We start from the raw sequence: 22101 nt of genomic DNA, 5'->3' as shown, positions 1-22101 counted from the left end.
TGCAAGTTGTAGCAGTGAAGTTTTAATGGGATATGAGGCAAAAATAATTCACAGCAACAGTGGCCACCCTGCTGCAGTGCTTCACTAGGAAGGTTGTGAGATCTTGACCCTTGAAGTTATTCAAAACTTGTTCAGGGAAAGCTTTCAGGAACTTGATCTAACTGTGAAGCTATCCCTGTTTTGAGTAGGAAGTTAGGCTAGCTGATCTTCAGAGGTCCCTTGCAACTCACAGTCATTTTTCAAAGAGAAAAGTTATAGAATAATTTAATTTCTAAAAGTTTAGGAAAAAACAGTTGTAGTTCAAATGAAAAGTAGTGCCTCAATATATTTAATTTTATGCTGTATGATAGTTGCTTTCAAACCTTCTCTCTTTCAGGAACATTTTGGTTTTCTGTTTTTCCTTAAATTTTTCAAGTGTGTTTTATTAGCACCTATCTGAAGTATGGCCAGTGGATTTTAAGTTTGCTATTGCCTCTTTTATTGATCCTGCATTTTTCATAATTCTTCATAAAGTGGTGAACTAGCTTGAGTAGGCTGGTGGTTAGAGGGAGCAGTGTTGGGAAGGCTTCTCTGAAATGACATGGTGATAAGGAGGACAGGGAACTGTTGCAGCAAATCCAGAGTAGGGCACAAAGTTGATAAGAGTCTAGAGCACCTTCCCTATGGAAAGAGGCTGAAAGAGTTGGGGCTTCAGAGGGAAGAGAAGATTGCATGGAGACTCATAAAAACCTTCCAGTATCTGAACGTGGGGTTTACAGGGAAGCTGAAAAGGGTCTCTTTGCCAGGAACTGTAGTGACAGGACAAGGAGTACTGGGTACAAACTGAGACACAGGCCATTTATGCTGGACATTAGGAAGAAACTTTTTATTCTGAGGGTGGTGAGACACTACAAAATGTTGCCTGGAGAGGTTGAGGGTGCCCCAATTCTGGCAGTAGTCAAAGCCAGGTTCGAAAAGGCTTTGAGCAACCTGGTCTAATGAGAGGTGTCCCTCCCCGTGGCAGGGGAGTTGAGGCTAGATGATTTTTTAAGATCTGTAGCATCCTCTTAATAGTCTATGATTCTATGATTTTTAACAGTTCCTTTCTGTACAGATTTGTAGATAACTATTTCTGAATCCTCCTGTTATTTCTGTAAGTTTGTTCCTCATGATATTCCCAAGAAATAAAGTTTGTAAAATGGAGAGTCTAGGATTAGAAGGGTTTAATTTCTTACTTGGGATGGATCACTTGACGAAGAGGGGAATGGATCTCACGTTTTGGGTTGTTCCTATATCTCACACCTCTTTCTTGCACTAAAGAGCTGCCTGAGAGCTTAGTGAACACAGTTTATGTAGGTAAAAAAAGAAGAAAGCATTGAAATACCAGAATCATCCATTGATTGATAGAGCATTTGGAATCCTGGAGATTGCTGCAAGCTATTTTCTTTTCATCTCCCACCTTTGTCAGTTTTCATGTAGGGCAGTTGCTACCTATCCTCCTACTGCTGTGTCCCCAGATTCCTCTTTGGAGAACAGGGCTGTCTTGGAGGTGCTGGTGGGCTCCTTGACACTCCTTAGATCTGACTGATTAATTTTGAAGCCATCTGCCTTGCATCTTCACAGCTGTTCATACTGTACAGTATGCTGTAGCAAGTTACCTGGACAAATAATTTTTCCTGGCTGTAGGTATTCAGAGAAAAGAGCTTGAAACACTCAGCTGTGCCTTCTGCCACAGCACAGGAGTACTGTGTACATGCACTTGTACATGCCTCTCTGTCCACTCTGATAGAAAAGATTTGTGTTTCCAAATTAAATTCTTGTAAAATTATTAGGCTTAGTTTACACAATTTAAATCGTTAGCTAAGTTTACCTGAAGGAAGTGGAAGAGTCCACACATGTGGTGTTCTCTTAGTCAAGGTGGTGATGCAATGCTTGGGGACAGCTAACATTTTCTGCAAGCATTCATGAGAGTGGAAGAGTTTTCACTCAATTTGAGGTTGCTTCTGCAGTGTAGGTGCAAAAGCTGCAAAGAATCTGGGCAGATGTCTTCAAAACTCATTGGAGAGAATATGCAAATGTTAACCAACTCATTATCACATTAATGAATTGGGATTTGTTTTCTAAACTCTGTAGGGGATTGCATGTTTATACTTTATTCTGCCTATTCACTACTAAATTTTAATGTCTCTCAGTCATAAGTAGTTGAGTTCTCTGCCTCAATTGCAGATGCTGTAAGTTGCTGTTTGTTTTACTAACCTTAAAGAACTAAGTTAGTTTGAAATATATACTCCTTTTTTAGTGTCTAATTTTTTAAATCCATATAGTTACTCCTCTTTTAGTTGATTCCTTTTGAGATATCAAATTTTAATTGAGTCTGTGGTTTATAATTCTACTGTTTATTGTTTTGAAAATTGTTACAAGCCTGTTCAAGATTAATTAAAGATGTCACTCTGTGTCACTTTGCCTCCTGTAGTCCAGCCAAACCGAAGAACATAGAGCTGAATTTTAAAACACCTACGACTCAAGACAGTTTAGAAAGTGAGCAGGACCCTCTTGAAAAACCAGTTAATAAAACTAACAGCAACATTGCCAACAAAATTTCCTTGTTTGAAAACAAATGTGCTAACCAGAGCCAGAGACCTACTGACATCCCTGCCTCAAAAAATAATGCTGTACCAAGCACATTCGTTGGCAGAGCAAAGCTGAAATTTGGAAAACAAGCTAAAGAAAATGAACAGCCTGATAAAACATTAAATAAGCAAAGCAGTCGCCAGAAGTTATTTGAGAATGGCACACTGGAGAAAGAAAGCACTGCAGACTTAAAAGGCAAAAATGGAGAAATCTTTACCTCTTACGAGGATATTGGGAAGACAACAGAACTTAAAGTAAAAGCTGCCATATCCCTTTTTAACCAAAGCAGCAAAAGTGATGCTGGTAGTGTCTCTCTGAAGCAACCAGAACCAGAATTAACCACAGCAAAGAAAGAAAGTTCACCTTTTAAACTGCCTTTGCACTCACCTGTAAAAACTGAAAATGCTCAAGATCCTTTCCACCAAAGAAATTACACAAGCTCAGAATTCCATAGAAATGAAGAAAAAGTGCTGCCAAACACAGAGGCTTTATCACCGTGCAATGATGATAAATATCCTCTACCATCTCAGGTTTCCAGATCAGAATTTAAGATGGAAAATGGAGATAAGAAGGTAAAGCCAGGGGATTTGAACTTCGAAGCACCGTGCAATGATGATAAATATCCTCTACCATCTCAGGTTTCCAGATCAGAATTTAAGATGGAAAATGGAGATAAGGTAAAGCCAGGGGATTTGAACTTCGCAGCGCTGCAGTATGATGACAGCAATCAAGACAGTGTATTGGAATCAGAGCACGACACCAATACACAAAAGAGCCCAGGGAAAACCTGTAACGGATCTGCTGAAGACGACAGCATTTTTGATTCCCCGTCTGACATGAAGAAGTTTGCTGAAACAATAAAAAACTTAGACAGCTCAGTTTGTTTACCCCAGAAAAAGAAGAGGTCAAAGCTTCCCAAGTCGCCAGCACCTCACTTTGCAATGCCTCCCATTCATGAAGACAACTTGGAGAAAGTATTTGATCCTAGTGTATTTACTTTTGGTTTGGGACTGAGGAGGGAAAAAACACAGGATCTGTTACCAGCACAACAAATTAAAATGCAAAGCCTGGAAACAATAGCCAGAGTCAGACCCAAGCGTGCGTCAACAGAGCAAAGTATCATATTCAAAGCTCTGCAGTCATGTAGAGAGGAACCTGCCTTTACTCAGGAAATTAATGGAAAAGAGAACATTGATTGTACAGATGGTGATATTAAGAGATCACGGCTTGAAAAAAGCTCCCTCTTCTCAAGCTTGCTGTCTTCTAAAGAAAAGTTTTTTAGCCCTTCTGTCACTTCAGTAAATAACACAACAGCTTTTGCAACTGACTCCTCAGGGATGCCTCCTTTACAACAGGATGTTTCCGGGCCATTCATCATGCCTCAAAAATCTGAGGTAATAAAGATCATTCAGGAAATGAAACAGTGTTTGTCAACCTGCTGAATGGCTGTTAATTTTGATTTTGCAATTCAGTCTCTTTCAGATGTGAAGTTTCCAAGTTTTGTGGAGAAGTACCTGCAAGGAGATAGTGCAAAAAAAGAACTAAGTTTACAAATGCCCAACTATGGCACTCCTGAGAAAAGTTTTTCAAGCTGGTTAGGAACAAGCAGATACGAATCAAATGTCCCTCCTGGTTTATTAGATGTGGATGTAAGTATTGTGTTTTTAAAAAGCTGCCTGCAAAGTTATCCAGCTTTTATGTTTTCAATAGACAATGTTCATATCTTGTTTTGTTTCCCCTCTTTGGGATATATACAGATTACAAATACATTGAGGTGAACTTAGGTATGGTACCAGTTTTATCTGAAAATGAAAATGAGATTACATCTATCAACATGATTAAGGGGTCTTTATTTTGAGACTTTTTGCAAATATGCATGGAAAGCATTTTTTGAATACGTCTTCATATTTGATTTTGTATTATATTGAAACAAATCTTATGCTAACTTAATTTTTTTATTGCAAATTAGTAGAATGCTTTGTGTGAACTTCAGAAAACCTCTTGAAGTAAACTCTCTTCTCTTCTAACAAGACATTCAGCCATTGTACAGTTAAATAAGTAACAGAGCAAATTTTTTATTTTAGCCCTCTGTTGTATTCCTGTGTATTGGCAGAAAAATATATAGTTCTTTAAGAATTCTGTAATAACTGGATAGTAGTGATGATTGAAAGTGCTGGGCAGGGCTGTCCCTTGCTCTGATTACAAACATCCATTCTTCATGACTGAAGACAGACCTGTTTTTTCCCCTCAGAGTAACTTTAATATGGAATATATTTGTAACTTCTATTTTTAAAATGATGAACCAATGACTTGTAGTGTGTACATACCTAAGACTGCACTTGAGAGAATACCTTTAGGCTTCAAAGGGTTTCTGGATTTCTGTGGCACTGAATTGTTTTGCTCAAGTTAGGAATCAAAACTGTTTCTGTGAGGTGTACCTGCTGTGCATCTTCCACTGACTAAGAAATGATGATGCAATGGCTAGTGGGTAATGTGAAGGAAAGACTAAGGGCAGCCCAAAACAATGACTTTGGCATTCCTCAAAACACAGAACAAGTTTTAACTGGAATTGAAGCACAGGCTAAAAAGCCAGTCGTGCTTCAACGTGTCTTGATGATGCCTACAAAAACCTGGTGATGGTTAAGAACTGTGCTGGGACCACTGCCTGCTCTGCATATTAACTACTGTGTTCTCTTTAATTCCTTGCACGTGTTGCTGGTTACCTGTTCAGGGGCAGGATCTGTTTTTCTTTCCGTTTTTGTGAATCATTCCTAGAAGAGCAGGACCCTGTCCCAGAATGAACACTCCTGTCCTTCCTAGGAAACCAAACACATAATTTCAATGCTTGCTTTATTTGTTTGAAGGTGACGTGATGCAACCACAACTTTCCCATATATTCTATATCATACAATTTACTGCTGACTTCAGCATTGTTTTAGATTTTGTATACCTCCATGTGTTTTAGTTGTTCTGAATATTTTTAGTTTATCACTTAGTGCTCAGTCTCACGCTCTTTGAGGAAACCTGATACAAAACTGATTATGCTAGTTAGCTCATACATGTATGTGCCATCATGCATCCTCAGTATTTTCATACATTTCTTAAAAATACACCATGCTTTATGGCTTGACATTTTTAGACATTTAAACTCATCTTTATTATTGTACAGCTTGTATTTAATCAGTGGCAGTTTTACAGTAGTCTCTTGGTATTGAAATCCTGGACTACGACATTTAAACTCATCTTTATTATTGTACAGCTTGTATTTAATCAGTGGCAGTTTTACAGTGTTGAAATCCTGGACTATATAGGAAGATGATCAGGATGATTTTAAAGCATTTCAGATCTGAGGTTAGTTGACTTCAGTGAGATGATAATTCAGAGTTTTAAAAAAGTGTATAAATTTATATGTTTGTGACAAGATGCTGTTCTGCAAGGGGAAGTAGAGATTGAAGGGATGAGTAGGTATAGTTAAAAGGTTACCAAATTTTACTATTCAGAGTATTTCTTATTTTGTTCTACTAGCTCTTTTTTTATAGCTGAGTATCTTTATTGAAAATGTTTTTGATTTTTTGAGGGTTTTTTGTGATTTTTTTTTTCTCTTCTCACTGTCTATTAGACACTTCCAAGAAATGGACAAAGTAAAATTAATCCCAGACCTGGCAAGGTAAGATCAATTTTAATGGTTTTAGTGTTTCTTTCTATATTTAAAGCTTAGGAAGATAGAACTATATATTACTGTTTTGTTTTTCTGTTTTGTTGGGTTTTTTTAACACAGCTGATGATATACTGTGACTCAGACTGTCAAAAAGCTGGCATTGAAGTTTTCCATGATGTTCCAGATTGCAGTTCTTGGGTTCTGTCACCAACCATTTTAGTTAAAGTCATCAGAGGATGGTAAGAGATGCATTTCTACTCTCTATGCAAAGATTTTTACTCTATCCAAAAATGTTTTGGAACAGAACTGGCACGTGATTCACAGTAAGTCTGCCTTGTAACAATGTAGAGCTGTGAGCAAGAAATAGGGCATTTTACCTCTGCAGCAGGAAGTTCTGAGCTGGAAAACCTATTTTGCTGACTAATTGAGTGAGTGTTACCATCTGGCAGGGTGCGAAATGTCACCAGGCATAGGTGTGGGATGAAATGACAGATTCTGTTCAGCTATTTTGCCTTTCAACTCCTCTGGTCATTAGAGATTCTTGCATAGTGTTTGGATTGGGCTAAAAGGCTAGCAAATAAGTTTAAAGCTAGGTCTTACATAATTATTTCATGACCAAAGGAGTACGATGGTGCTGTAGAGATAATTGACTGTTTCTTTGACAAAAGGAGGGATTTTGCTCTAAAAGCTATATTGCCCAAGAGTAATTGAAAGCAAGTTCATCTCCTGCTTTCTTCATAGCATCAACAGAAGAGCCATTAGTAGTGTGGCTAGCACAGCAAGTTACGCTGTGGCCAGGCTATAATGCAGTCAAATAGCAGGTTCTCAAAAGTAATTATCTGATAGTAAGGTGCAGACACAAGGGCTAGCCACAGTAGGAGGTACTGGGAAGCAAACTGATTGCTGTTTAGCTTCAGAAAACTGGAACAAAAACCTTTTGATCTCTGTAAACCAGGTCATCTTTTCTAACATGGTCTGGAGGGACTGGGTTTGGGGCTTTTTCCTCCTTCCGTTGAGAGCCTGAGTGAAGGGTTTGTATTTGCAGATGGATAAAGTTCTTAGTTATATATTCTGTTCTGCCATTAAAAATGGAGTTGTGCTTGTCTTCTGAACAGTCTTATCATCCTCTGGCATATCTACCCCAGCTCCTGTGGAACTCCAGGCTTTGTTCACAGGATCTAAGCAACTTGTCTGTTTATACACTATGCAGCAGTCTGCAGTGTCATTGTTTTCTCTGATGTACAAATTGGTTCTGATTATTATCTCATACAAAGTCTGGTATTCAGAGACAGTAATCTTTGCTGCCCCAAATTATCAATTTTAAAAGGTGAAGGAGTTTTTTGTACAATTCAGCGGTAGACATCTTTGTTTTTATCATTGTTTTTAGAGGTATCACAGAGACTGAAAATGGCTTGCATCAGCAGTTGGGTGAATAAGCCGTATTGGGGAAATAGCAAGGGTTTGGAAACAGTACAGTTATGAAACGATTTCTTAGGTGGGATCGTGATTTTTGTAAACCACACTTGATAAAGCACCAGGAAAAATCAGATTTTTTAAAATTTATTTTAAGCTGGATACTCTATGAAAAACCAAATTTTGAAGGCCCCTCTATTCCATTGGAAGAAGGAGAGCTGGAACTCACAGATCTTTGGGGTGCAGGTGCTTCTGAAGAGCAAAGTGACTGCAAGTCTCAAAAGCCTGCAGTGATCGGTTCAATAAGACATGTTGTTAAGGCAAGTAATACAAGTCAAAAAAATTTTTATTGATCTTAATGTATAGTGATGTTTTATACTGATAGAGAGTGTGAGTGGTCTATTGGGACACAAGTGTAATACGAGCTACCAAATGCATGAAACACTATTGTATGTTGAGTTTAATGTTTAATCACAAATTGCATGTACGGACTTTTGCGCAGTTGGGGTTGTGGTAGCATCAAGAGGAAGGACAGGGTAGGAACAGAACTTGGTGGGCTTTATTAGGATAGCCACCAAAATGCTACATACAGCATATGCTTTGTAGTCTGGTCAGTGTCAGGAAAAGCATCGCAGAAAACCATCAATAATTTGGTATTTTCAAAATATGGCGTTTTCTTTTTTTTCGAAACCAAATTTGCACTCAATACAGACTTCAGTGTGAAACACCAAACTTTGGTTTGCCTGGTATGGGCAAGCTTACCAGTGAGTTTCACGTGTGATGGAACATCCTTTCTGCATGCACTTTTAATCTACCATCAAGTAGTTACAATTGCAGGTTGCCAAAACAAGCGCAAGCTATAAAGTTATTTGACTAGGAAAGGAAAAAGGAGGAATATATATTACTTGTAACTATGATTCTTGTTTAAGTTGCAGTTCTCTTCAAGGATGGCTTGTTTGGTATTATCTTAGGATTTAATTTGCTAGAGGAGATGTTAACTGATGAAAGAAGATGCATTCCTGACTAGATGGCAGAAAGTAAACAATGTAAATGCTGATTAGAGATTGACTGACTGTCTTGGTTCAAACAGAGACAGGCAAACTGGCCTAGCTATACTTTTATTATAGGCATCTAATAGCAGTAGTAATTGACAAGGGGTGGGGGGGGGAACAATTTAAAATAAACAGGTGTTTCAAAACTGATTTAGTTATGCACGGTAATTACAGAACTCACAGCACAGATCAAGTGATTATGGCGATCTTCATTTTTCAGGATTACAGGGTTTGCCGAATTGATTTGTATACAGAGCCTGAAGGGTTAGGAATCGTGACTTCCTTTTTTGATGACACTGAAGAAACAGGGGTGTTTGGAAGCACTCAGAAGACTTGTTCTATTAAAGTGCATTGGGGCATGTAAGTATGCAGCTCTGAATGAATGTGTAGTGTGATGACAGGAATTTGGTTTAAACCATTGGTTACACCTGTCAGACTTGCGAGCAGGCTATATTTATTCTAGTCCTATATTTTGGCAGTATATTTGTTGACAGTAGTGTTAGTACATCACCGTAATGCTTCACTCTTGGGGAGTCTGACCTAGAATGTTTTGTTAGAGCTAGATTTTCTTCTGCTTGTGTGTCGTAAATACTGAATAACCCTTGTGTATTTGTAGCCAAGGAATAAGAGTGTGCCTCTCTTGCTTTTTCTCATTCAGGCAAGCTTATCATAAATGAGGGTGGGAAATGAACTGTTATAATAAGACCACATTTCCCACTTGCTTTCTTTTAAACTTGAAATCATCCTACTAAAAGAAGAAAATTTTTTAAGTCCTCCTGTTATAAACTAAGACTTAGTGCTTTAGAGAGTCCATACATGGCATTGTTGTATTTCACAGTGCATCTTGATCCGGGCTTTTATGGTGATGTGTAATATGAAGGTGTTATGTCACCTGAAAATAATGTGGCCATCTGAATTAGGAGGATAATATTGTGAACTAAGCAAGCTTTTATGAGAAAGGAGACCTCTGAGGAGCAATCCAGGTGCTGTACCAGTATTAGTTTTCATGCCTTAATAAACAAACTAGTAAATCATTATGGAAAACATGCTTCAAAGTAGTGTTGGGAAAAGTATGCAGGAGAGAGAGAGAGAGGCTCCTTTCAGAAAAAGTGAGACTGGAGCCACTTCCAGTCATCCTGCAGAACTTCTTACAGAATGTACAGACCTTGGTTGTTAGCTCTTATGTTTGGGCATTGCCATGCTGCAAATAGTCTGACTATCAAAAATTGCCCAGCTGAAGACAATATATCAATTTTACAAAAAAATGTAAAGCAAAGCTGTTTCAAACCTACCACATAATACATGGACATTTTTGTTGTTAGGCAAAGGGTATTTTATCTGAGTAAATATTTACACCTTGATTTGTGGAAAAAAAATGAAGCATTTTGGTACGTAGTCCAATTTGAAGATGTCCAAGTAGTTATTTCTCTGACAGGAAGTTATTTCTGGTGAACTGCAACCTCAATCCAAATTACATGTCTCGCAATAGTAATGTCATCAGATATGTTATTTGCAGGTTGATTGTTAATTCACTTCATCTGTGTCTCCACTTTATTTCTCTCTTACTTAAAAGCTGTCTGTGACCAGTAAAATTACAAATCTTTTTGGAAGGAGGCAGAGCCTGTGCACATCTGAGTTGTCTTTATTTTGCATTAGTGTAACGGCATTGTTTTGCTAAATGCACATGAGCTCTTGCTGTCTTCATATCTCTCTCTTGCATCTGTACCCCTCAAGGAAAGCAGACTAATATTTTCACTAGGAAGTGAAATATATTATTTTTCAACCGTCTTTCTGAATATCTGTTTATTAGTTCAGTGTAGAAAGAAGTCGCTTCCATGAGAAATTCTGCAGATGGCTGCTGCTTTTTTGCATGTTGCAGGGTTAGGGTTTTTTTTGCCTTTAGTTTACAGGCATGACATAGTTCACTGTGTTGGCAGGTGAGGGAGGCTCTGATTCTGAGTCACCTTGCCATGTGGGTGTGGTTGTATCATCTTAAAGTTTCCCAGTGTTCATGCTTAATTGCTGTTTGTTAAAAGCTGCCAACAAAAATGAGTCAATGCACCTTTATCTTCTGACTGTACTCTCTCCTTGTTCTTCCATGTGTGTCAGTTCTTGCAGTGAAGTTAGTCATAGAATCCTGTAGGATGGGAATCCAGTACCACCATTAACCCAACACTGCCAAGTCCACCAGTAAACCATGTCCCTAAGCACTACTGCTGCACATCCTTTAAATACCTGCAGGGATTGTGACTCCACCACTCTCCTGAGCAGCCTGTTACAGTGATTGACAACTCTTTCAGTGAATGATTTTTTCCTAATATCCAGTCTAAACCTCCACAGGCGCAGCTTGAGGCCACTTCCTCTTGTCCAGTCACTGCCTGCCTACTACCTCCTTTCAAGGCAGTTGTGAAGAGCAGTGAGTTTCCCTAGAGTGTCATTATTTCCAGGCTAAGCACCTCCACCTCAACCACTCTTATTAGACTTGTGCTCCAGACCTTTCACCAGCTCCAATGTCCCCTTCTAGACATGATCCAGCCCCTCAATGTCCTTGGTGTAGTGAGGGGCCCAAAACTGATTCTGAAACACGGGATTTGAGGTGTGGCATCACCAGTGTTGAGTACAGAGGGACAGTCACTGCCTTGGTCCTGCTGGCCACACTGTTGCTGATACAGGCCAGGATGGCATTGGCCTTCCTGGCCACCTGGACACACGCTGGATTAAGTATAACTGCTGCTGACCAGCACCCCTGGGTCTTCTTCTGCCAAGCAGCTTTTTAGCCACTTTTCCCCAATCCTGAAGCACTGCTTGGGAATGTTGTGATCTGGCACTTTCCCATGTTGAACCTCATCCCATTGGCCTTGGCCCATTGATCTAGATCCCCCTGTAAAGATTCCTTACCGTTCAGCAGATCACCCAACTTCTCCCACCCAGCTTCTTGTAATCTGCAGAACACCTGAGGGAGCACTCAAATCCCCTCATCCAGATCATTAATATTAAAGGTATTAAACAGAATTTACCCCAGTACTGAGCCCTTGGAAATACCACGGGTGACCAGCCACAAGCCAAGGGCTTATTGAGTGGTGTGAATATGAAGCACACAATGCATCAAACATTCAGCTATAGACAGTAATAAAACTAAAGCAACTTGCTTGTTTCTTGGAGCCATGTGTCTGCAATGAAACGATACCAATTTGAGCCAGTTTATATTAGCTTGGAATCTCCCTTTGAAGGGAACAATGATCTGGTTCCTAAAGTAAGCATATTGTCTTGTTCTGTACTGTTCAGAAATGTTCTGGGGGTTTTATGTCTTACTTTTGTCCCTCCACCCCTTTACTTTTAGATGGCTTCTTTATGAAGAACCTGGTTTCCAGGGGGTCCCTTTAATGTTGGAGCCTGGTGAATATCCTAATTTATTATTCTGGGAGAAGAAGGAAGCCTACATTAGGTCCATGAGACCCTTGAAAATGGTAAACTACTGGTATTACTTACAAGTCAAATGATGTATGTTTATGTGTTAGAAATAATGTATTAAGGTGGTTAGATTTTTCAAGACTTACAAAAATCTAACTATTAAAAAAACCCTAAGATTTCTAGTCTATAAAATTCTTGAACTTAAAACATCTGATTGTATTCATCTCTGGCATTAATCTGCCATTTATTTTCACTTGCACTCTTTAAGGACTATGTCACCTTAGTTCTGACTTTTTGTAAAGAATTAATGATTCTTATAGACATCTACAAGTTGTCTAAGTCATGAACAGTTTAATTTTTTTCTCCTTTTTTTTTTTTCCTTTTAACAGGGTGGTCGCAAAGTTGAATTCAGTGGAGAGCCAAAGGTAAAAGTCAGTATGTGTTGATTGTCCAAAGCTGTTTTACAGCACATGAACTACACGTGGGTAGATAAGTATGCTTTGATTGGATACCAGCTACTGATAGTTTACTGGGTAGCTCTTTTGTATGTGACCACACCGTGAAAATACAACTTCTGTTACATTTCTGCATCCATCACATGCATATGTGACAGCATTAACAGGAATCCAGATGATGCAGATGGGTAATGAATGCTCAAGCCCTCCCATTGCATCTCTAGTGGAAAGGTCTCTTGTAGAGGAGAGAGAGATCCCACTAGTTGGTTTCATCATGTTGCATTCTCCCTTTATGTGCCCATGCAAAAGAAACTGTCTGTTGTCAGAATTCATTGTCCTCCCTGCAATTTTTCTTTTGCTTCATTTCTACTCCAGGTAGTTGTTTATGAGAAGCCTTTCTTTGAAGGAAGACATGTGGAAATAGAATCAGAGGTCTTTATGCTTGATGACAAGGAATCGGAAGACAAGACGAGACTTCCACTTACATCAGTGGGATCCATAAAAGTACTGGGAGGAGTGTAAGTGTGGAAAAGTGGTACTTACCCGTCAGCTGAAGTAGTAACTCCATAGGCTGGAAGTTGCAGTGGACAGATCCAGTTCCTGTTTATTTTGTTTTTGTAATTTTTGGGTTGAGGTATAGACCAGAGTTAAATTTGAAAATATTCACAGCAAAAGAATAAATATTGCATCTCTATATCTGCTCCATGAAAACATGGAGTGGCACTTGTCCATTTTCACATGCAGACTTTGTTGTTGTTGTTGCTTAGTTGGGTTGCTTATGAGAAGCCTGGGTTTGAAGGCCATCAGTACTTGCTGGAAGAAGGAGCGTATCGGGATTGGACAGACTGGGGTGGCTACGATGAGGAGCTGCAGTCCCTGCGACCAATTGTTGGTGTAAGTTCCAAGAACACCTAGTAGGCATTTCCTGAGTGCCCTGAGATGTCATGTGGCACTTTCCTTATGGTGCTCCTCTTTGTTTTGACAGGACTTCACAAGCTCCCATATGATAATGTACAGTGAAAAAGACTTTGGATCAAAGGGTTCCAATATCAACGTGTTAGGTATCATTTCCAATTTGAAAGACACTGGATATGGGCTGAGGACACAGTCTATAAATGTGCTGAGTGGCGTGTAAGTGATATTTTTATTCACTCTTTCATTTTATATATGCTGGTCTTTATAGAAATTGATAGTGTTTGCAGGTGTTTTTCAGGACTCTGACTTCTGTGTGGAGTCTTCAGATAAAATTTTCTGCCCTTGACCATAGAACTTGAAAAGTAAAGTTTTGGTGAATATGTACAGTAAATAGTCTTTCTTCTTACAATAAGATAAGAGTCCTAGGAAGCATTGACTTTCTGATACATAAGAGTATGAAAGCATGAGATGAGATTTCATCAAGAGAGGAAGAAATAGCTGGTTCTCGTGGCTACATTTGTTTGAAGCATTTCAACAGTAAAATTGTTATGGAAATAATTTCCGTTTTGAAACTAATTTCCAGGCTTCTTGCATTTGACCAAAGGTAGATTCCTTGCTCTTTCACTTGTGTTTTAAATAGAGATAACTTTTTACTATACTCACTAATACCTTGTGGTAGTAGGGAGAGTAAACTCAGAGTCAGTTCTGAAAAATGACACTGCTTTTGCAGTGAATCCTGTAGGTTTAACAGTGGTTTAGTGCTGTGGTGTTGGCTTTTATTGTTTGTTTGGGGTTTTGTTAAACATATGGTTCCAAAAAGTCTGTATTAGCCATGGCCATTAACAAACCACCTCTTAGTGCCACAAGTGCTATCAGTTGTAATTGATCAGCTGATATTTTGCTGTTTGATTAGTCGAGTCCATCAGCTACAGATTGAGTTTCACAGCCTTGCAGATTGTATCAAAGTATTTTGGAAATGCTGACAGGTATTAGCAATGATGGCTGCAAACACACAAAACGAACTAAAGTACCAAAACCAAAAAAGCATGAGATGTACGGTCTGTCCCCCTGCCTGGTATGCATGCAGGTGACTTGCTGGAAGCTCTGCCTTACCTAGCCACACCCAAAATTTTTCCCTGTGTTATCTGTGCTGTATCTCTGCAAGTTTTGTCTGGATAAAGGTTGCAGAATCAAGCTCGTTGCATTCCAGAGGAATGTTTTTAATTTCTATATGAATATGGTGTGACAGAAGGTTTTTTCCTGCCTGGTGACCTTTGAAGCCACTGTGCTCTTTTGTCTTCTGTAATATGCAAGAGAGATGCCTGGGAAAAGAGTCTTCTCTGAAGGTTGGGAAACAAATTGTGGGTTACCTATCATGCCCTTCATGTAGTTGTTCTAGTAAATGTGTCTGTTGCATCTAAGATAGGAATCACACATGAGTTTGAGTATTTTAGTAATTAAGAATGACTTTAACACTGATGGCAAAGGTGGCTAGAAGTCTTTATGAACAAAACTTGTACTACAGACTCTGCTACCACTCCTGTAATCTCACCTTGTAGACTCCAAAAGATGTAATTTGTAGAAGTAAGTTTTTAAAAAACTCAGATGCATTGTTCGTAATAGGTGGCTAGCACTCAGCTGTTAAGAGTCTTGTACAACCCCCTGTTCCCAGAGGGGTTGTGAGTGTTTGGGAATTTTGTGGTGATCTTACTAAATGTTTAACTGTCAGAAAGCTTGAATGATCTGTGTGAAGTCATATTTGGCAATACAGTGCTTTAAGTGTTAACCGTCTGTTCAGGTGGTAGAAGATTTTTTTATATCTTTCCTTCCAAGAAATCTGTCACATAGCAGTGATTAATCCATTGAGCAATTTCCTGAGCTGTTTAGGATGTAATCCAGATGACATAGCAAACTGTGACAGATTGAACAAAATCTTGTCATAATATTTTGAAGTAACCTTCCTGGTATTATATTGAAAACACTTAATTAAAATAAGACAAAAATTTAAGAAGCCCTCAACCTTTCATTTCAATTTTTTAACTACAGGTGTCTGGGTAAGCAGTTAGATAACAGATATAACAGATGATCTGTATTTCCCACATAATTAATTTGATTGCTCTGTAATTTAAAGAGTATATGAAAGAAAAGAAAGCCTGACACTGCAGTGCACAGATACTATGAAACAAGTTCTGAGCTCATCTGCAGCTCTGAACTGTATTGCTGGAGACAGCCCAGCTCTGCATTTGTGGGGTGACTATTCAATTTTGGGCAATTCAAACTGGCTGCATTAAAATTTCTAAATGTTTCCAAACATGTTTCCAAGCAATATTTTTATGTCTTTGCTAAATCCATTGTAAAGACATCCTGAAAAATATATCCTAAGGAGATGAGGATTGAGTTCTTGAAAAATGAAAATGTACTTCTTGAAAAATGAAAATGTTTTTCTTTTGAGCATTTTTTGGAGACTGGCCAAACATAAAATTCAAAAATTATTTTTCTGCCATTAGAGTGGGAGAAAGCAATCCAGGCTGCCTGAAAATAGGAGGGGCCTTTCTTCTTTTAAGTAGGGTTTGAACTTTACTTGCAAACTGGCAGAATTTGAAGTGCCGGAAAATGGAGCTATTTACTAGCAACAGGTAACACCCTTTACAAGTTCAAGCAAGTACTAAAATTAAGTGTACTATTTTGATTTCCCCTCTGCTTAGAAACTTCTTCAAGCTTTTATTTAATAGTGATCAAAATCACAGGAACTGCATGTTTGAAATGTGGCTTTTCTTTATCCATAAACACACCAAACGTTTGCCAGAACTCCTGAAGAGGCTCTTGTCTTTTAGTTGATTCCCTCTGAACTTGCTGGAAGAATCTTCCCAGATTTGTTTATTTTATGTAGTCGTCTGTTTACTGTGGTTGTGTTATCAGCCTGGTTTTCCCCTAGTTTTCAAGTAATTAATCCACAGTGTAGATTGGGCTGCTTCTAGAGTATGTATGGATAGTGAGTGATATTAAGGAAATAATTAGCTAATGAGTGGTTCACATACAGAAACCAGAAGGTAGTAAATTTAACCTAGATGCACTCAGGAAGGGAACATGAGTGAAACAGGAGACACAAGGTACAAGAGCAAACCTCCCCTGGGAGCTGAAAAGGGCAAGTACCCTTGGTTACCCCACTGGAGAACACTTCAAATAAAGCTTTAACTTCTCTGTATATCTGAGCTGATGTTCAGGAAAAAATCTTTCAAGAAATCATAAAATTAAAGCTTGCAGGTCCCCAGGATACTAAGAATCACAGTCACAAAGGAGTATGATGGACCTGTCTTCTCTCTTTCCTATAAATAGAATTTTATTACCTCACTCTATCTGTTAATTATTGTACAAATCTGCAAGTGCTAGTTAACTTTCTAAAGTCAGACAGGGTGAGTCCTGGGCTAACTGAGGGCAAATCTGATTTTTGCTGAGTTACCCATGTCTGGATTATTTTCTTGGCTGTACTTTCAGACCCCGTTTGGAGCTGCACTTCCTAAATGTCATACATAGAGGTTTTTAGAGAAAGATTCTCTGTGTGTAATAGTACTAACAATGTATAATCAAAGCTTTATGCTACTTCTGGCTTGAGGGGCACGGATGGTGCCCAGGAGGATGCCAGCAGCCTGGGATGGAGCTGTTGCTCAGCCTCACTGAGGCACTTTGTGCATCTGGGGGTTACAAAATCTCTTGTGCTAGGAGAGCTCTCTCCCTGTGGGGCAGGATGGTTGCTGCCATGCTGCAGAGCAGCACTTCAGTTTTTGTTGTGCCTGGCAGCTGGAATCTGGCTCTCTTGCTCAGCTGTGGAGGCAGTAATCTTGCTCTCCAGGCCTTTCTGTGAAGTCAGAAGTTGGATTAAGGCAGTGCTCCTTCCTTGGGATAATCTCGAGGTCTGGCAGGTTTAGCTGGTACTGAATTCAGCTGGCTGTCCTTGATGATGTTATTACTACCTTCAGCAGCTTATATGGGCTTCTGAATGAAGTGGAGAAGCACAAGTATTCACCACTAAGCCCTGACTCTAGGAACTGTCTAACTGCATGGGCTGACTTGCATAGGAGAGTGGCACTTAATTATTTAAATCCCATTTATTTAAATGTAAGCATGTGCAAGTGAGATTCGTTGATTACTTCTGCATTCAGGCTTGCTTTTAGATGGGGGGAACTAAATAACTGCTATCAAGGAGTTCTTAGGAGGCTGCTGACATCTTACAGTTCATTTTATATAAGAAACACTTGTTTTAATAGACCTCAATTGAGTAAAACTTCCGTGCACCATAGCTGTATCCTGGCACTTGAGCACTGAAAAATCTAATGAATGGCTGCTGAAAAAATTGTTTAAGGAAACCTCATTCTCACTGCTTTTGGTATATGTGATATACAAGTATAGACACACCTGAGATATTTGATCTCTCTGCTCAATTTATTGTACATACCAATGTCTCTTTGATGAATTACTCTGAGGTGATTTTGAAATGGACCTTGAAATATGCCGTAAGTAATTAGTGTGTAACAAGTTGGAATAATTGATTATATCTGAGGCAGACCAAGAGACGTGAATAGTGATGTGTGTGATTCACTCTTTGAATGCTTGCCATGGACAAGTAAAACAAAGTTCATAGTCTTGGCACATACATGTTGATGCACCTTTATTTCAGTTTGAGGTTATCCCACTTCTTGTATCTGCAGAGACTCTGGCATTTGTACCTGGAATAAAACTGCAGCTTAGTAGAATCCAATTGATCAACACACATAAATTAGTGGGGAATTTTGATGTTGAGAGCTGTTTTCCCCTGCAGATTTTAAGATCTGTGTCATTTTACTGCTTTATGATATGAAATTTTTTGTTAGTGTAGAAACTTAATAAGTTTCTGAGCCCACTGAACGTGGATTTTGGCATAACCTAGCATATACTCATTATGCACTACAGTGGCTAAAATTAAAAGCAGGTTGACTCTGAGTAGAAGTTTTTCTTGTAGAATCAGGAACCAGCAAGATGTCCTGATTCCTGCATAACTATAATGAATGAAACATAGCTGCTACTGTGGTCTGATCTCATATGAGCACTCAAAAAACAACCAAACAGAAAAAAAAGAGTTGTAAGTATGGGAAAGTTTGGGAAGTATAGCAGCAAAAGACAAGTAAGTTCTGCAGGTTATCACAAAATCAAAGGTAGTATAGATGCAGGAAGTGCTCTGTTTGTGCTTTCAGTATGGAACCAGGGTCAGAAGAACACTGTAATAGAAGACTGATTGAATGTAGCATACTATTCTTAGCAAGACTACCTGATAGCAGATATTTAATATTGGACCTAATCACTGCATGAGTAATTGGACATCAGAGAGATACATCTAGTGATTTGGTTGCTTTTCCAATACTTCAAGTGTGTATCATGCCAAAAGTTGAAAGTCTGTCAAAAAGGCATGTAAGACTTGATGCAGATCTCTGAATTTGTTACCTATGTCAAGCATGAGATCCACGTGTATTTGCTTAAACACAACTGAGCCGTAGCTACAGGCAACATTAAAAGTCAGTATTGCTACATTTACTGCTCAGATTACTCTGAAAGTTAGTTTTCTTGGAAAAGCTGTATTCTGGTATCTGTCTGGTGTTTTGGTTTTTGGGTGGTTTTTTTTTTTCTTTTTTGTCTTTTTGTTTTTTTAAGAGAAGAACTTGACCTTGGTAAAATAATAGAATTGTAAAACATCTTGAAATATTCTTACTGGAGATAACTTTTAGGATATGTGATGTGGCTGAACTTGTGCTTTGCTTCTGCTAATTCACTCTGATTTGTATCAACATAGTGCAAGAAGGTAGTAAAATTTGCATAGGGTTTGCACGGTCAGATACACTGGTTTGTTTAGGGTTTTAACAGCATTACAATTTGGCAGTTCAGAAACTTTTTATTTGTTCTTACATTAAGACAGTAATGAATGTACACATCTGTATATTGGAAAAGCAGTGTGACTTCTACCAACCACCCTCCTCTTCTTTCTGTTTTAGATGGGTGGCTTATGAAAATCCTGAGTTTACAGGGGAGCAGTATATACTGGCTAAAGGGTTGTATCCCAGCATTGAGGCATGGGGAGGAAAGAATTGTAAAATATCTTCAGTTCAACCCATTGTTATGGTAAGGAGCTAATGTTCTACTTGTTTTGCACGTTTCTCTGAACTATTTGGAACTCTGCTTTTTCTATCAAATTCAGTTTATTTACATTATTTAAACAATAATTAATAGTAAATTTTGTATGTTATTTTGTCACTGTTTAAAATATTTTTTCCCTTCTTTCCCCTCAAAACTTTTGCAGGATATTGTTGGAAGCGAAAGGGGTAAAGTCAAGGTAAGATACTTCTCTAAGCACATGAAACATATGGTGTAGTGTCTGTAACATGTAAATAAAGAAGTGGCTGTTTGTCCAGGGGAGCACTCAGGTATTTGCATAGATGGCTGGCTAGTCAGAGTGAAAACTGCAGGTTTTTCCAAACCACTTGAGTAAGGCACATTAAGACCCAAGGAAGGTGGGATTTGATATACAATTGCCATCAGAACTTTTTAGGGCACTGGCAATGTCTTGGTTCAGCAAGTGAGGTGTTTTGGGGTATCAGTGATTGTTTTGTAGAGCTGGAGCCTGCAGCCCTCTATGCAGAGGTACAGGACCTGGAGTCTGTCACTGAGCTGAGGGCTCTACAGCAGAGATGATGTTTTGGTGAGGGCACTACAGGACAGATGTTGTTCTTGGTACAGCTGACTTAATTTCTTGTGAACCTATTTCTTTGGTTAAGAGTTTTGCTAGTGGTGGTTGCACTTGAAGGGAGTTGTTCACTCACAAATACTGCTGAGTTGTGCTTAAAAGTTAATGCCATCTTTGTCAATAACATAAGGGAAGGAAACGGCAGGGAAAACTTCTCTGTTCAGTAAGTTAATATTGGATTGTGTCCTTTGTGCAAGTACTAATATATACTTTTGACAGTGAGGCTAATGGGCAGCTTTTTTCACCCTTCTTAATTTCTGAACCTTTTCAGGTTTCCAGGTTTGTCCCTGTACAATGTTATTTTTATTTTCATTTCAGTCAAAGTAGTGATATATCACAGCCCTAAAAACTAAGGAGACAATTCTTAGCTGTCCTAGTTTGCTACTCCTGATTAGTAGCACGCTTTATTGGAATCTCCTGCATAGGGATAATGCATAAAGTGTGGGGAATAAAAATCTCAAGGCTGCTTATTTTCAGCTGTGTGCATGAAAAATTATTTGCATCTTTACATTATGTGCCTATTAAGACCCTATCCTAAGGAAGACCTTATCCTAAGGAAACAAAGAAGTAGTGGCTTGCAGCCAACAGAGTGCATCCATCGACAGCGTGCTCCTCTTTGGAGAATGCTGTACCTGCCCACACTCCTATCTCTATTAAGAATGAATAAAGCTGGTAGGCATGTTGTAATGTCAATGACTTCTGTGTGATCATGGCTAATTATCCTCCAGACAAATTAGCAAGTTTGCAGCTTAGAATTTTTTTTTATTTCTTAATAAGGGCAAAACACTCTGGGGGATGTATCCTCACTTATCCTTGGAGCAGAGAAAGAACCAGCATGAGTCTGTGTCTGTAGCTGTAACAGGCTCATAAAGCCCTCTACCCTGGGAATATACACCTTGCTTCTTGGCATGCTGTCTGAGTCCTTTGCCAGGGTTATACACCATTAGTGTTCTGAGAGGCAGAGAGTTTTCATTTACTGGGAAGAGTGTGCATTTTGGAAATTAAGCAGATTGATAATATAAAAGAAAACTTTTTAATGGCCTTTTAATAAAGGTGTGCCTATTCTGGCCAGTCTTTGGGAATTTAAACATCTTACCCAGCAGATAGACCAAGAAGCTATACTTGTTATTGTTGTTTTAATTATTTTGTATGTCACTTAGTGATTTACAGCCAGAAATAATTTTGGGAGTTATCTTGCTCTCTTGAGCAAGGATTGTAACACTGAAGAGATGCCAAACATAGATAATCAAGGAAGTCTGGGTGTTAAAAGTATGGTTTTTTGTAATTATAGAATTAATGGTAGAAATGTAACTGAAGGTAGAAGAATTAATTTCCTTAAATATGTTTATAACTTTTTAAAGGTCCAGTTATTTTCAGAGCCTGAATTCAAGGGTAACTGCCAAATATTTGAAAAAAACACAAGATGTATTGATTCATTTGCTGTGAAGTCTTCAAAAATTTTAGATGGCAGGTAAGTTGCATTGAATGAATACTGCAAAATCAAGTTTCAGAAAAGTAAGCAGCTTTGTAACACGTGAGGTGCTTTCATATATGGGGACTTTACAGAGTACAATGCTTTGCCATTTGCACATCAGTCTTTCAGAACAAAACATTGTAAATAATGCGTCTGCATTTTAGTGGCACAGATGTCTTAAGAGGGAACTTCTTCTCCTTCTTTCTGCAGCTGCATAGTGTATGACCAGGAGGAATTCGCCGGTAACCAGTATGTGTTGGAAGAAGGGATCTATCCTGATCTGACAGCAATGGGTTGTTCACCCCAAGCAGTTCTAAAGTCTTTACAGATCATAAATATTGTAA

At 38.7% G+C, this 22101-nt stretch overlaps 1 protein-coding gene across 1 annotated transcript in view; it reads left to right on the top strand.

Moving 5' to 3' along the window:
• Positions 1-22101, top strand: part of CRYBG1 (crystallin beta-gamma domain containing 1) — a 46642-nt gene that overhangs the window by 11148 nt on the left and 13393 nt on the right. Inside the window, exons 3-18 of the mRNA XM_039726930.1 lie at positions 2453-3182; positions 3288-4004; positions 4083-4259; positions 6230-6277; positions 6389-6507; positions 7839-8001; positions 8954-9093; positions 12074-12200; positions 12534-12569; positions 12975-13117; positions 13367-13493; positions 13585-13730; positions 19535-19661; positions 19840-19872; positions 21645-21754; positions 21968-22097. Of these exons, the coding sequence (XP_039582864.1) occupies positions 2453-3182; positions 3288-4004; positions 4083-4259; positions 6230-6277; positions 6389-6507; positions 7839-8001; positions 8954-9093; positions 12074-12200; positions 12534-12569; positions 12975-13117; positions 13367-13493; positions 13585-13730; positions 19535-19661; positions 19840-19872; positions 21645-21754; positions 21968-22097 (3073 nt within the window). The remainder of the gene's footprint in view (positions 1-2452; positions 3183-3287; positions 4005-4082; positions 4260-6229; positions 6278-6388; positions 6508-7838; positions 8002-8953; positions 9094-12073; positions 12201-12533; positions 12570-12974; positions 13118-13366; positions 13494-13584; positions 13731-19534; positions 19662-19839; positions 19873-21644; positions 21755-21967; positions 22098-22101) is intronic.

This window comes from Passer montanus, unplaced genomic scaffold (genome assembly GCF_014805655.1).
Source record: "Passer montanus isolate IOZ18808 unplaced genomic scaffold, ASM1480565v1 scaffold11, whole genome shotgun sequence".
NCBI lineage: Eukaryota > Metazoa > Chordata > Aves > Passeriformes > Passeridae > Passer > Passer montanus.
The sequence above is the reverse complement of the archived record's forward strand: the minus strand, read 5'-3'. Positions and strand labels throughout refer to the sequence as shown.